The 16,785-nt window shown below is 41.8% G+C and overlaps 1 protein-coding gene across 5 annotated transcripts in view; it reads right to left on the reverse strand.

Annotated features, from left to right (window-relative positions):
- ctdp1 (CTD (carboxy-terminal domain, RNA polymerase II, polypeptide A) phosphatase, subunit 1) overlaps positions 1 to 16,785 on the reverse strand; it is a 103,956-nt gene that overhangs the window by 35,679 nt on the left and 51,492 nt on the right. For all 5 annotated transcript variants that reach the window (XR_013131708.1, XM_077008138.1, XM_077008137.1 and 2 more), the window contains exons 10-11: positions 15,763 to 15,993; positions 4,561 to 4,717 (exon numbers count right to left, since the gene is read on the reverse strand). Coding sequence is in view for 4 of the 5 variants with exons in the window: in XM_077008138.1 (XP_076864253.1) it covers positions 4,561 to 4,717; positions 15,763 to 15,993 (388 nt within the window). In the remaining variant the exon portion in view is untranslated. The remainder of the gene's footprint in view (positions 1 to 4,560; positions 4,718 to 15,762; positions 15,994 to 16,785) is intronic.

Raw genomic sequence — 16,785 nt, forward strand, 5'->3', positions numbered from 1 at the left:
AAATATAGTTACTGGAATCTTATAAAAGTTTGCAGTGAGTGGGGTTCAAAATATATTTTTGTTTCATCTTTAGTGGGATTCAATGAATTTGCCATCACACAATACGTACTGCAAACACATTGTTTATCGTTTAGCATGAAGATTTATTTCACAATTAGGACATTTTGTGTTGAGCGCAATTCAAACCAAATGATTGCTATTTAGCATAACTTTACATTTGCGCTATAGAGTAAGTAACAAATTCACAGGTTGTAACTTTTAAATGTGGGGAAAAAACCCAGAATCAGTATGAACAAATGAAATCTTCTGAAGGATAACGATGGCCTGGCCCTGCCTGGACCTGTATAAAATCTCCTTGGAAATAGCCAAACTTGCTCAACATTGGAGGAACTCAATCTTGATGACTGGATAAGAATAGAATAGTCTAACTGGGAGGAGACCCCCCGGGGAAGACCCAGGACATGCTGGAGAGATTTTATCTCTCGGCTGTCCTGGGAACTCCTAGGCATCACCCCAGAAGAGCTAGAAGAGGTGGCTGGGGAGAGGGAAAACTGGGCCTCTTTGCTAGGCTACTGACCCTGCGACCCGGACCCAGATAAGCAGATGAGAATGGATAGATGGATGAAGTAATTTCACCAGCCTCAAAATGGATCAAAGTATCTAGAAACTAGGGCTGGGTATCGATTCAAATTCCAAGAATTGATCCGATTCCGAAGATTAAGAATCGATTTATTTCGATTTAATTCGATTTAATCGATTCAATCCGATTCGATCCAATTCGGGGTTTAGTGTTATTAAGAATGTATTTGAGCTCTTTCCTGACTATGTACAGAAGCAACATGTTAAAACTAGTATTATATCGATATTAATCAGCAAATAGTTTCTGGTAGTTGGTAGTTACTGACGGCTGGACAATAAACAGAGGACATCTTTGAGGTGTCTATATCTGCAACAGTGGACTCCTACTGGGACACTAACCAGTGCATTATTATTATGATTGAAATAATTAGGAATTCACCCAAAATCTGTTGCTACCAAATGCATTTTTATTTTAAAAGTGCTCACACTTAATAACCTGAAAGTATAAAATGTAAACGTGTATTTTTCTTTAAAGTGCGAATATAATAACAGAACTGTCACGTTACAGTCCCCGACCCCTCCCTGTTGGGCGTGTGTTAACGTTGTCTGCGTCTACTCGTCTGCGTCTGTGGATCTCCGTGGGTGCGGGTGCGTCTTGAGATAATCCTCACCTGTGACTCGTCTCGTCATCACGTGGGGTTTATGTGGTTTGTCTATTTAATTTGTGTTCACGCAGCGTCCTGTGCTCGTCGTTGTGTGAGTCACACATGTTCTATGTAAATGTGTTTTATGTGCGATGTCTGCGCTTAGGTAAATGTAATAAACGTAACGATTTGGAAAGTGCAAAGAATTCTGTCTCGTCCATCGCCTTGCGCCCAACGTTACAAGAACATTTTTAACTTTTTTAAACTGTAAAAACACTGGGTAAACTGTCAGTGACATGGACTAACTGTAAATAGTCACTGACACTGGATAAACTGTCCTTCTGCTTTTAGATTGCCGATTTGACTATCGTCGTTACCGTCACTGTCCGACGCCATGTTGTTTTACAGTTAGTTAGACCGAGCACGCCTGCGTGAATTCAGTGACGAGGCAGGGGTAAAAGTTCACTAAAAAATCGATTTTGGACGTACGAATCGATTATCAGATCATCTTATGCGAATCGATTCTGAATCGGAAAATCGATTTTTTCAACACAGGCCTACTAGGAACCTTTAATTCTTTCTGTTTCCCTGGGGTATAAATATGGCATTACAAAGCGGACTATACTCTTACTCAAACATGGGAAAGACAAGAGAACACATTAATCAAGTAAGGTGGATGTGTATCGACCTTCATAAATCAGGGAACGTCTAAAAGAAAATAGCCACCTGCAGACGCCCTTATCTACAGTCTGAGCAATCATTAAAACGTTCAAAACATCTGGAACTGTGACAAACAAGTGTGGAAGAGGACACAAGTGTATCTCGACACCATGCACAGTGAGTAGGATGGTGAAGTAAAAAGTTCTCCAAAGCTCACTAAGAGAATTGAATCAAATGGTAGCATCTTGGGGTTACGAGGTCTTCCAAACAACCATCAGCTATCTACATGCCAACAAGCTGTTTGGGAAGCATGCACGGAGAAAGCCTTTTCTGAGTTATACCCATAAGCGAAAACGGGTGGAGTTTTCCAAGCGGTACTGGCATTTTACCTGGGACCATGTGCTTTGGTACGATGTGACCTACACAAAAAGCACTTTAAGTGGGTCTGGCATAACAGCAAGGATGAGTATGCAGAAAAAACACCTCATGCTCTCTGTTCAGTATGGATGAAGATCGGTGATGCTGTTGGCCTGTTTATCCTCCAAAGGACATGGGAACCTTGTAAGGACACATGGGATCATGAAATATCAGGACATTGAATGATAATCTGGTGGCCTCTGCCCGAAAGCTGAAGCTGGGTTATCTTTCAGCAACATAATTACTCTAAACGTGGCCAAATCTACTCAAAAATGGTTCACAAGGGACAAATTCAAGCTCCTCCCATGGCCATCTCAGTCCCCAGACCTCAACCCAATAGAAAACCTGTGGCATGAGCTGAAGAGGAGAGTGCATAGGAGAAGACCCAGGATTCTGGGTGATTTCAGATTCAGAAAACTTTATTCATCTGTGAGGAGCAATTCAGGGCACACAGAGCAGCAATGACATAAGAAATATAAATATGGTTCCCTTGATTGAATTGTTCTTCAACCTTATGTTTATATTTCAGATTAGCAATTTTTATGGCTCGCTTAACTTTTGTTGACCTCCTTTTTTTCCGATTCGGAACCAGTAAAGACCCTCTTCTTTTTGTTGAGGACTTCCTTGAGCTCCTTGGTAATCCAAGGCTTACTGTTAGAGAAGATTGTGACTGTTTTGAAGGGGATAATTCTGACTATGCAGAAAGCGTTATATGAGGACATGGTGTCAACTTGTTCATTGATATTGTTGGAATGTTGTTCCATCACTGGAGAGCAAAAATACTGGGTCTGGTCCACTGCCTGATGTTACACACAACTTACTTAACTCTTCTTATGTTTGGAATGTATGCTGGAACAAGGAGGATGGTGTTGTGGTCAGCAGAGCCCAGAGGGGGGAGAGCCTGTATGCATCTGGCCTGTACGCATCTGGGACTGACCCAAAACATTTATCCAGTGTCTTCCCCATACCAGCGGTACATGCAATATATTGCTAAAAGCCTTTGAAGGCTTGAGCAGTGGTTGAAGTCGCCCACGATGAATGTTGGTGCATCAGGGTTTTCCAGTTAGCTCTCCCTCCATAACAGTGAGAATAGAGGCAGTACTGTATTTGTGCAGGTGGTGGATGTTGGCTTGTAGCTCATCTAACATGTTACGGAGTGAGCGCACATTGGCTAAGATAATGGGAGAGCTGCCTTTGTTTACATGTCTCCCACTTTAGTTTGGCTCCAATTCCACCTTTTTTGCTTACCTCTTCTGGTTACTTTCTGTTTGTGGTGAGTGGAGTTATTATGGTGGGATGAATCCTTACATAGTATTTTCTCAGGAAACGAGTTTGTATTGATGTTTATGCAGAGCTGCAGCAGGAAGTCTCTGGAGTAAACAAGTCTCTAGAGTAAGAAGTAATGTCCAGAGGAGTTTGTGATATTAGCGTTAGCAGAGAAGCACTAGTTAGTACGCTGGTTGCACGGCGGCAAGAGTGTATTCACCTGAGTCAGGACTGCAGAGAATAGAACACTTAGAGAGCTGCCAGCTGACGTAGGGTGAAACATTTTGTTGGGGCTGTCGTCGCCTGGTGGTTAGGGAACTGGTCCTGTGACCGGAGGGTCGTGGGTTCGATTCCCAGACCTGAGGCCATGACTGAGGTGCCCCTGAGCAAGGCCCTTAACCCTCAATTGCTCACTTTTATAAAAAAATTTGATACAAATGTAAGTCGCACTGGACAAGGGCGTCTGCCAAATGCCGTAAATGTAAATGAAACAGGTAAAACTGATACTTGATGGCTCTCTGCAAGCTCCTACCACAGCTGCAGCCACCAACTCTTGTTGACTACCAGGCTAGGCACAGCTTATGTGGTATTAAGCCAATGCCAACCAAACTAGAATTATGAATTAAACTGCAGAACACACAGTATCTTTTAATAAATCATTTAATATGCAACTTAATACTATGAAATGTACCTATGAAAGAAAACCCAAATATTATCATTGCTGAGACAAAATAGGGAACTGTGTGTTAAAGAACACATTAGGTCTGTATCAGTTCCTGGAAACAATATCAGATAAATAATTTCCCATAGATGACAGTCAATTGATATTTGTCCCCTTTCCATGTTTAACTTGACTAAAGCCCGTGACCTGTGTCTGTTGCTGCTACATGATTGGATGAATGGTCAATTACATGAATGGGAGGTTATACAGGTGTTCCTAAAATGGCTTGTGAATGTATTTTCAGCTAATTTAAACAAGACCATCAGTTCTTACCTCTTTGTCCATGCTTTCTAGGTCCTCCTTGCAGAGTGTGTAGAGCGGCATAGTTTCAGACATGCTTGGCTGTCGTTTTCTGCGTGAGGGCCCAGGATTTTCGCCATCTTTATCTGAGTCATCAACCACCTCTTGTGGCTGACATCCCATTCCCAACCTAAATGCAGAAGCAGTCAACAATACTTTCCATCTGGCAAGATAAGATGAATAGCTACAGAGATCATGTCAATAACAATGGATTGTTCTCTAGAAATTTTTACTATTGGTAAAGAGAAGAAAAAGGCATGCATTTATTTTTATAAAATGAGGTAAAATATCTATGAAATGAAATCTATGAAAATATCTATGAAACAGTTCATGACATAAGCAGAAATGCCCTAATTATATAAGTAAGGTCCTGCAAAAAAAGTCTCAATTTCTGCATCCCAGCATTTAACACATTTAACAAGTCACAGTCAGTTCCAAGTGTATCTTACTAGAGATACACTACACTGCCAAATGTATTCCGCTCATCCATCCAATTTTGTTCCAATCCATCCAAAGGTGTTCCAATCACTTCCATGGCCATAGGTGTATAAAATTAAGCCCCTAAACATGCAAATTGTTTTTACAAACATTTGTAAAAAAAAATGGGTCGCTCTCAGGAATTCAATGAATTCCAGCGTGGAACTGTGATAGGATGCCACTGTGCAACACATCCAGTTGTGAAATGTCCTCGCTCCTAAATATTCCACAGTCCACCGTAGGGGTGCATGATATGGACTAGAATTACGATGTGCGATAACATTGTTGGATATCCCGATATCGATGTGAACCACGATAAATTAAGATTAAAATACAGAAATGTAGTGTTTCTCTGAACAGCAGCACATTAATTTTTTGTTTTGTTTTTTACTGTGTAATGAATCCAGAATAATTCCAAATATTTTGCAGGTTTATTCAACAATAGATTCAACCTAGGTTTATACTTTCACGAGTGACCGTAGCGTGACTCCGCACACCTCACGTAAACCTCCACGAACGGCGGAAGCGTTTAATCTTATCAGGTCACATTCTTTGCAGTTTGAAAAGTGCTGGAATTTAGGCAAAAGTACTTGAAATTGTAACTACTTCGTTTCACAACAAATATCTGTCTGACTGAACAGTTCTCTTTACATTACATTAACAAATACGAGCCTCTTGTAATTGCAGGACGAAACATGAGAGAACGTGAAGACGTTAAGATTGGGCGTTTTTAAAATAAACCACCATTAAATAATGTGATTAAAAAAGCGAATTATTTCGAATCATTTAGAGTATATGTATAAATATTTAACTCAATTAAGTTTAACGAGCTGGGAATTATTGAAATGGACCTTGAAAGTGACGTACAAGTGCTTTAATTCCACCTTATAAAGGTGTATGAACCCTGCAAACATGACTGTTCTTATTGCGCTGAGACGCGGCATGCGCGAACTTACAAAATTCGAGAGGTGCACAACCTCGTGAATCGACAGCGCGCGAGACCATCACGCACGGGCGAAGCCACCGCAATTACGTTATTTTCGCCTCGCGGACCCTCGCGCTGCGTCAAGTGTAAACCAGGCTTAAACCAAATCGCGTGTCTGATGAGCGTGTTCACCTCACTCTGCCTCTTGCCTACTTACGTCACGTGATCATAGTCTGCAGCGCGAATAGCTCCCTCTATTGCTGGACGAGGATAATGCAATTTGAGTTTGCTGTTATTCAAGGAGTTATCGTGGCTCTTTCGATGTGTTTATCATGAAACTTCACATCGCGATAACAATAAAAATACGATTAATCGTGCAGCCCTAGTCCACAGTCAGTTGTATTATAAGAAAATGGAAGTGTTTGGGAACAATGGCAACTTGGAATGACATTCTCTGGAATGATGAATCGCGCTACTTTGTGGGAACAGTTTGGAGCTGGCCCCTTCCTCTGATGTGGATGAACTTGACCGGCCTGCACGGAGTCCTGACCTCAACACCTTTGGGATGAATTAGAGTGGAGACTAACAGCCAGGCCTTCTCATCCAACATCAGTATGTGACCTCACAAATGTGCTTTTAAAAGAATGGTCAGAAATCCCCATAAACAAATCCCTAAACTTTGTGAACAGCCTTCCCAGAAAAGTTGAAGCTGTTCTAGCTGCAAAGGGCAGTCCAACATCATATTGAACCCTATAGATTAGGAATGGGATATCACTTAATTTCAAATGTGAGTCAAGGAAGGTGAGCGAATACTTTTGGCAATATAGTGTAGAGGTCTGCACGGTACTGCTTTTTTAATCCCGCTCCCACTTGTTTTAGTTCCGCTCCCGCCAAAAAATAATTTCAGCTTCAGACTTTCCATACATCAGACTTTCCTGTAGTTGGCTTAATTGTGGTGTATTCGCCTGTTTTAATAGAATTTTCCACAGTTGAAACTGGTTGACCGTCTACAGCAGGGGTCGGCAACCTATGGCACGCGGAGGCATAATCAGTGGCACGCGACACGCTGGACCAGCGTCAGCAAAAAAAATAAATAAATCTCAGACAGAGAGCACGATCCTCCAATCAAAATCGCTCTTCAACGTGCTGTACTCAGTTCCCGCCACAGACCCATGTTTAAATTTAGCCTAATACAAATCAGTTAGTCTACCAGATAGAGTTATGAGATGACAGAGCCTCCGGTTAAAAAAACCAAAGTGAGGGTATTTCAACCCTCCTGGACGGAATATGGTTTTGTGTATGTGAAAGATCGTGCTGTCTGTACACTGTGCTACGATAACGTTGTGTGCCGAACATCCAGTATTAAGAGGCATTTCGAATCTAAACACGACAAAACGTATAAAGACCCGGCTAAATGAGCCGAAGCCGTTAAACGTGCCGTGGCTAGTTATGGCAAACTGTCTAGCTCGCTACAAGTATTTGTGAACAACCAAGGCCATGTCACAGAAGCCAGTTATAATCTGGCTAGTTGTATAGCTAAGCATGGGAAGCCGTTTACTGATGGGGAGTATGTAAAGGAGGCCTTTCTCAGCTGGGCAGAGACACTTTTTGACGACTTGCCCAATAAAAGCACCATCAAAACACGACATGCCCACGTCAGCTCGTACTGTTCAGCGACGCATCGATGAAATGGCAGGTGATGTTAGAGCCCAACAAACGAAGGGATTGACAGATGCTAGTGTTTTTAGCCTAGCCCTAGATGAGAGTGTTGACGTGAATGACCTCCCGCGACTGGCTGTCATGGCAAGATACTGCGATACTACAACCGTGAGAGAGGAACTCTGCTGTTTACAGCCCATGCTGGACACAACCAGAGGCTACGACATAGCCACAGTGATTACGCAACATTTTGAGGAGAGGGGAGTTGATATGAGGAAGGTGTTTGCTGTAACTATGGACGGTGCTTCTTCAATGGTTGGCAAGCAGAAGGGTGCCGTCAAACTAATTGAAGAAAAAGTTGGCCACCCTGTCATGAAGCTCTACTGCATAATTCACCAGGAAAACCTGTGTGCAAAAATGTCCAATTCGGATTTCAGTGATGTCATGGCTACGGTGGCAAAGGTGATCAACTTCCTCATCAAACGATCTGCACTAACACACAGACAGTTTCGATCCCTGCTCGAGGAAATGGACAGTGTGTATGCAGATCTCCCTCTCCATTCAGCAGTGAGATGGCTGAGCTGCGGAAAAGTTCTGGAGCGCTTTGTCAGCTGCATCGATGCCATCAAGGTGTTTCTGGTTAAGAAAGGACAACACTATCCGCAACTGGAGGACGAGAAGTGGATTGTGAAACTTTTGTTTCTTGCGGACATCACCGGGCACCTCAACGAGCTCAATCTCAGGCTGCAAGGCGCAGGGCAAACTGTTTTGGACTTGTTTGAAAGCTTGCAGTATTCTCAGGTGACATTGCGTCCTCCACTTTCCGCTACTTCCAATACTTGAGGGAGTGGTCTTCACAACGCAACATCAGCACTGCTGAAATAGCCGAATACATGAGTGAGCTGGAGGCGGAGTTCATGACCCGTTTTGTGGATTTTAAACAATACGGTCCGATGTTCTCCTTCTTGATCAAGCCTGACAGCTTTGATGTACATGACCTGGACGCAGCTCTGATCGACTGGATGGATGTACAGGACGTGGAGATGCAGCTGATAGAGCTGAAGAGCTCATCACTGTGGGTGACTAAGTTTGCAAGCTTCGAAAGCAGTTGGAATCCACCCCCGTGCAACAGCACGGAACCTGCATCCTCGCATGCTGGACGTCTGCACCAGAAAAGTTCGGCTGTCTCAAGAGCATTGCATTGGCCCTCTTGTCAGTGTTCGGCTCAACATACCTGTGTGAGCAAGTATTTTCGCACATGAAAAGTGTGCTCAGCCCTATCCGCAGCCGTTTGACGACGGACAATTCAGAGTCATGTTTACAATTAAAAGTGACAAACTACAAACCCCAGATAAGAAAGCTCAGCCATGAAAAGCAAGAACAGGGATCACACTGACTGGTAGGCAAGATATATAAATTGAGGCATATACCGTGATTCATTTTAATCTCAGCTTACACTGTTTAGTTAAATATGTTGCTATTTTCTTATATGTGGCCGATTCATTTGTTATGCATGCCTAGACCTATAATAATAATAATAATAATAATAATAATAATAATAATAAATATAGCTGCAAGCGGCGATAGGCGGGTTCACACAGAAATAGGCATTTTGGCCTCAATAAGCAAAAGGAAGCCCAAAAGGTCCTTTAGACCTAAAAGTGAAAAGAAGCTGTTTGGGTTTGGCCTGTGTGTGCTCTACAGATGTAGAGTGTGTGATGACATCTGCATGTGTCAGAAAGGGAGACACAGAAATAGCACATCTGGCTAGGGCTGCATCTATGTGAACAATATAGGAAGGCCTGCATGTGTCTATACATGATTGGGCCTGTATATAACCGACAGAGAGAGATTGAGGGAACCAGAGACTATGCTTTGTTAATTCACTCTTTACACACCTAGCATGCCTAACATGACTGCCCGTGTATGCAAAGTATGAATGTAGTCTGCAAAGCCTGGCATTACATGACTGACATGACTGGCATGACTGGAATGACATCACTGCCATGACGAACAAAATTAACATGACTGATATGACTGACATAACTGGCATGACTGTAATGATTTGATGATTTGACTGACATGACTGATATGACTGGACTGAAATGATTGGCATGACATGACTTACATGACTGGCAGAACATGACTGGCATGACTGACATGTCTAATATGACTGACATCACTGGCATGACTGACATATACTATACATATACTATAGATATGCATACAAACTATACATACATTTAGGTAGAAGTGTGTGTGTGTGTGGTAGTGTATGTACTCAAACTATGACAACATATACTAATACATACATACATAAGTATACATAGAAACTATACATACATATAGGTATAAAGGTGTGTGTGTCTGTGTGTTTGTGTGAGAGAGAGACAAAAAAGAAGCCAAATATCAGTTTGTATAAGCATGTGTTAGTCACTGAGATATGGGTGGGTATGGCTAGGGAAGTGTCATTGTGAATGCTATAGGAAGGCCTGCTTGCGCCTGTATGTGTGTGTGCCTGGTTAATAGACACAGAGAGATCTAGGTAGCCAGAGCAATGTTTACTTAGGGCACAGAGATGGGAGGGGGAATGTGGGTGAGAGTGTGAGAGAGACTGAGAGTGTGTGAGTTTCAGCTTGCGTGCGTGCGAGAAGGAGAAGGTGACAGAGGGACTTTACATGCATTCTTATGCATTGTATATAATACTGCACTGTAGAGCCATACGATAACCGATTTAGATGAAACTTGACAAATTTGTTCAGGATGGGATTCTGAATGGGCTTGTGCATTTTGGTCAGAATTGGGTAAAATATGAAAGAGCTTTAAGAATATGAATATTATATGTATCGATGCTGTCCATTAAAAAATATTTAGCAGGTATATGTGTCCTCAAATCCAAAATCTTTGGATTGTTTTTTGATTTCACACTCTGTAGAGTATTATAAGACTTTGCTTGACATGATAGTATGAAAATCCTAGGAGGAGTATGAAAAGTGATGATTTCAAACTATTATTAACTGTAAATAAACTGTGCATTTTTTAATAGGACATGTAATGGGAAAGTTGTTCGCACTACTGCAAGGAATCAAAAGAGTCCAATTGCATGTTCCCAAGTGGAATTATGTAGGGCAGTGTTTTTCAAACTTTTTTTCTGGGGACCCAAATTTTGTCCATGATTTTTCACGTGACCCAGCCAACATAAAAAATATATGTATTTGTATAAATGTTTACTAAAACACAAAATAAAATGTACTTACTTAATGAGAAGGGTGGGCCTGTTTGCTATGCATGATCTGGTCCCATTGTGGTTGACAAGAAGAGAGGGCAACACGCATATCAGCACTAGCTTTCAGTCGGTTTCTCAGCTTTGTCTTCATCTGAGTTAGAACGGAGAATCCCACTTCGCACAAATATGTTGTTGTGAAAGGCAATAGTAATAAAACACTTGCTCTGCTTAGCAGTGGGTAATCACCTGAGAGGCCAATCCAGAATTTTGATAATTTCTCATTTTTGTAGAATGTTTTCAGGGAGCTGTCACATGTCAATTGAAGCATTTCTGACTCCTCCAGGGGGGTTAGATTTAATGATGCTATTGATTCTGGGGTTTCAAATTCAAAAGGATTTTTCACCCACCGCTTATTATAAAGATCATCAAACTTCCCCGGTAGAAAGTAGTGCATGAACTTTTGTGCCAGTCCTTCCAGATGTGCTTCATCAAGGTGTGTCATGTCAGCAACCACTTTCTTTGAAACACACGTTTCCTCTATGTGCTTGTTCATATTGGGAAACATGTATAAAGACTGGGATTTGATTCGAAGTTGCCACAACTTTATTGACTTCTGAAAACTTTGAATTTGTTCACAGTGTCTGAAAAGACAGTCATGTCCTTGAAGTTTTAGGTTCAGTTCATTTAGGATGGAAAAAATATCAGCAATGTATGACATAGTTAGCAGCCATTTCTCATCAGAAAAGAAATCCGCAAGTTGTGACTGCTTTTCCATGAGAAAAGTGTGTACTTCTTCTCTCAACTCGTAAATTCTGCTGACCACTCTACCCTTCGACAGCCATCTGATATCCGTGTGAAAAAGAAGATGTGTGTACTGCGCTCCCATTTCAGAACACAAGCTCTCAAACAGACGGCTGTTGAGAGCACTGCCTTTGATGAAGTTGACAATTTTTACAATGTCCTTCATCACTAATTCCAACTCTGGGGGCATTCCTTTTGCTGCGAGTGCTTCACGGTGAATAAAGCAGTGATTCCAAGTAATATTCTGGGCTGCCGCGTCCTTAATCTTTTTGATGACGCCACTGTTTTTCCCTGTCATGCAGGCTGCCCCATCGCTTGTCACACCTTTGCAGTTACTCCAGTCCAGCCCATGGGTTGTTATATATGAGTTTATTTGTTCAAAAATCTGTTTACCTGTGGTTTTTGAGGGCAGTGTCAAACAGCAAAGCAGGTCCTCAACAATTTCACTTTCCCAAATGTATCTCACATACACCAGCAACGTCGTGCATGCAGAAATATCAGTGCTTTCATCCAGCTGAATAGCAAAATCTTTGGCTGTTTGTAATCTGGATATTAGCTGATTTTCCAAATTCTCTGCAATATCCTCAATTCGCCGTGACACAGTATTATCACTGACAGGAATCGCTTTAATTTTTTCAGCAGCCTTCTCATCCAGGACTGTGCTCACAATGTCAAGTGCAGCAGGTAGTATTAATTTTTCTGCGGCTGTATGGGGTACTTTTTCTTTTGCAACACGATATGCAACTTTATATGATGCTAAGTGCAATTTGTCATTGTGTGACAGCACCCTACTTAGTACCTGTGCTGACATTTGCCTTTCTTGAGCCTTCCTTTGGAAGAACGACAGGGGTTTATCCGCCAAATCACCATGACGGGTGGCAGGGGCGATTTTAGGATCTGGTCTTTAGGGGTGCCCAGCCCCCAGTGCTCACAGAGGCACAATACCAAAGTATTGCGCAGGTGCAGAGCAAGGTTTTTGCATAATATAATATTTTAAAAATGTGTTGAGCCAGGGGGTGCTGAGCAACTTCACAGTGGTGCTCTAGCACCACTAAAAATACCCTAGCCTCGCCCCTGACGGGTGGTTAAATGACGTTGCAACTTTCCCGGCTTCAAACTTTCGTTTGCCAACTTTTCACCACAAATAAGGCAAATTGGCTTATCATCTTTACTTGCACTGGGACAGTTTACAAATCCAAACTTCAAAAAATCATCTTTATAGACCCTAGCACTCGTTTTTTGTTTTTTCTTTACAGGCTCAGCAGCAACGGTATTAGCTTGTAGGTCACTACCTTCACCTCTAGAACATTCTCCCGTTTGCTCTTCAAGATTGCACTTCTTTTCAGTTGTTCCTGGAGCCACTGTCTCAGTCTGTCGTTTTTTGGAAAAGAACCTTTCAATGCTACCAGTAGTTGGCCTACTCATTTTTCAGTTCGATATTATTCTGAATAAAACTTTTGAACAGCAGCAACTCGGCTAACAGATCTGAGCTGCAGCACTGTTATAAAGCCCGCACTAGGGGGCGTTCGTGATGTGGCTGTTAAAACAACACTGTTTTGGTGAGCGTAAGTTGAGTGAGCGGGGGGGTGGGGGGGGGGGGTGGCGATTGTAAGTGGCGAGCGTAAGTGGCGAGTGTAAGTTGTTGACGGAGTTTAACTGTTATATAGCGATCTATCGCCAAGTATTAACGCCTCCGCCTTCGCGCTACAATTTATTAAAATAACATTTATTTTTAAGCGACCCTTTTTTTTTGCATCGCGACCCATTTTTGGGTCGCAATCCATAGTTTGAAAAACCGTGATGTAGGGGATACACTTGCTTTTTTTGCAATAGCGCCCCCCAGTGGCCAATCGACACCTGGCTGGATTATGTCATAGGGGGCGTGCACTTGTCCACACCCAAGAGGTTTCGAGCAGATCGACCAATGGTAAGCCTGTCAAACGCGTGCCGATCACTGATTGGCTGATTACGTCAGCCATTTTGGAAGTATGGAGTGTCTGCTTTAGGACCTGGTTCCCAGAGGCCCATAGATGATGTCTGCCAAGTTTCATGTGGATCGGCCAATCTGAGTGCATGGGGCAAATTTCGGATTTAACCGGAAGTTAGCTAAGAACGGCTAACAGGAGTTACAAAGGGCTGCGTGTGTGAGTATGAATAAACGGTTGTGAATAAAAGAACGCACACTAAATATTAGAATATAAGCAGTATTACGATAAGCAGCATCGTTTACCCTGTTAGCATGGTTAGCATAGCCAGCTGCTGGGAAGCTTTATCATTGGCCAACTAGTAATTAAGCTATAGGTAATGGACTTTCTATAAAATGTCCAACCTTATTATTTTGTTTTATTAAGTAAAGTGTTGCATGCTCTTGATGTATAGTGGCCAGTATTGGACAAGGGTGTGGGACAATTGCATAAAGGCGTGGCACTATGTAGAGGCCTTGGACACCTAGTGAACAATACTGTGGAACTCTTCAATACTTCCATGTATATGCACAATATTGTTTTAAATCAGAAAACGCAGAGCATGACAGATTTAAATCCCCAAAATCAAAACAGGAATGTTACTAATAAATACATAATAAAAAGGTTACATAATTCCAAAAGGTATGTTTGGTGCAAAGGCAAAACTAAGCATCACCAACAGTGGTTATTTCCACTGTTAGGACAATGGTCATAATATTCTGACATAACTATGTAAGAGCCTATCTCTAAGTTTTACTGAAAATTATTTAATCTCTTACTACTTTTTAAAAATATTCCTGCCTGTTTTACCCTATGTATATAATGCATGAACTTCCTCATCTGGTTTATAATTCCAGTGCATACATAACATTTTCATTGTGTTCAGAATTGCAATGGAGATTAAGGGCGTACTCACACTAGGCACGGTTTGCTCGTTCCGTGCTGGGGCCCGGTTATCCCCCCTCCCCACTCCCCCTCTGGCCTGCACTCACACTGGCTTCATCAACCCGGCCCGAGCACGCTTTCGTCATAACAACGTCACTTTATTTGGAAAAAAAGCGCGCTCGCACAACACTATGGAGTTCACGATTCTCTTTTTATTGTATTTTTGGAGTCGTTTTGGGAGTGCAGAAACATGGTGCAAGCACAGATTTATCGATAATTTAACACGATTGTCTGCTAATCGCTTTGCCGCTATAGAGGGTTTTCCATCCACCGAGTTTTTGCGCATTTTGAAAATGCGCATGAAAAAAACTGGATGGAAAAAGACCAAAATTCGAAAAAAGCCCCAAATATCGCAAAAAGATTTTTACGCTAGGAGGAGGTGGAAAAGTTAGACTATCGCATCGCCAAAATTCGGAAAAACTGGATGGAAAAGGGTTTTTCGCATAAACGATGACGTATCATGCCTCAAGTCATGTGGTTCTGTACACGATCGCGATGTAAAAATGGCAAATGCATACAAAAACAGTTCTGGAGAGAGCAAAAATTGAATTTAACTTCTCCATGTATAGAAAAGAAAAAGAAAAAAATGTTTCAAAACCTCAACGTGCAAAAATGCGTAACTGCCAGATGGACGTAAAACCACTATTGTTTGGCATCCTCTCACGTGATCTAAAGTTTATTCGCATAACTGTAATGAATGGAAACGAGGCTTAATTCGCATTTTTTTCTGCCGAAACTTGGAAATTGCGCATTATTTTTTCGAAAGGTTTGGATGGAAACCCGGCTGTTTAACGTGAGCATCGCATCACTGACGTCATGTTCGAGTTCCAGCGAAATGAACCAATCACACGAGGCACCAAGCGGGCCCGGGCACGGATAGCGCTCACACTAGAAGCGAACCGTGCCTGAGTCCACATGAATCGTGCCCTGGCCCACCTCTTCAAGCGGGCCCGAGCACGGTTAACTGATCCGGGCCCGGGCACAGTTGGAGCGCTCACACTAGCCAAACGAACCGTGCTTCGGCAGGCAACCGTGCCCGGGCCCGGATCACAGAGCCTAGTGCGAGTACGCCCTAATTCCAACAGAACATATTACTTAACTAAAGAAAAGGCACAGCTCAACACCAGATGTGATGCATTTACAAATGCTTTAGACTCAGAATAAAAAAAGGTAAATACCTCAAATTTAAATGCGTTTCAGATGTAGGTGGTTTCACAACAATTTTTTGGGGCTGTCGATAAGAAGGGTGGCAAGGGACCTGAGGGCCCCTGCGAATCAACTTCCCAGTTACAGGATCGTATGTGCGCACCTCCGGGACCAGTGTGAATTTGGGCTGGACGGGAGCATTGTGGATCACAGCTGATGATAACATTTCTTGCATATCAGTAAATGCTGATGGGCTGTTACACCTACAGAACAACAAAAAAAAAACCATTTAAACTTTGCTGTACATGCAAACCTCATACATTTGAATTACTTGAAATTCATTAAACAACAAACCTGATAAGTGAAATAAGTATAAGAAACCAATAATATTTAAAGCCTACATTTAAGAAGAAAAAAAAAAACACAATAAAGAACGTACTAAAGTTTAAAGGGATTACCAATTTTAAAAGGATGCTCTTATTGTTGCAAGAAAGAGTGAACCCTCTGGAATTGCTTAGCTTTCTGCATTTATTAGGATTTACAACTTCTGATCTGGAAATATTATACTGTATTAATCATCTTGTTTTAAAAGTTGTTTCTATTAATTCATGAATACATCCATTTGAAAGAAATCTCAAAATTGAGTTATTTGCTGACAAAACAAGCAATTTTTTTCAATTACAAAAATACTTCATTGACAATGTTGTTAAGTCTGTAGAGCATTTAGTACTTTAAAGGTTTATGGTTAGAAGTAAATGTGTTATTTTGTGTTTAGATGTTATTTAAAGTTGTTACAGTTTCAAAGTTCTTACAGCTATAGCAGTAAGTATGAACTAGAATGCTTAGTACTGATTTCCAAATGCCATCCAAATTTCAAGCCTACCTTTACGTACCTGCATTACCAAAGTATATATGCACTCGTTTTCCCCTCACTTGCACTGTACCTGTTATCATTATGCTGAAACTAAGAGGAAAGAACTGCTATGTTTGCTGTACAGGCCAGCACAAATCACACATGCCCTCCCTCAAAAACCAGAATGTATTTTCAAATACCC

The sequence above is a fragment of the Brachyhypopomus gauderio genome, chromosome 6 (genome assembly GCF_052324685.1).
Source record: "Brachyhypopomus gauderio isolate BG-103 chromosome 6, BGAUD_0.2, whole genome shotgun sequence".
Lineage (NCBI taxonomy): Eukaryota > Metazoa > Chordata > Actinopteri > Gymnotiformes > Hypopomidae > Brachyhypopomus > Brachyhypopomus gauderio.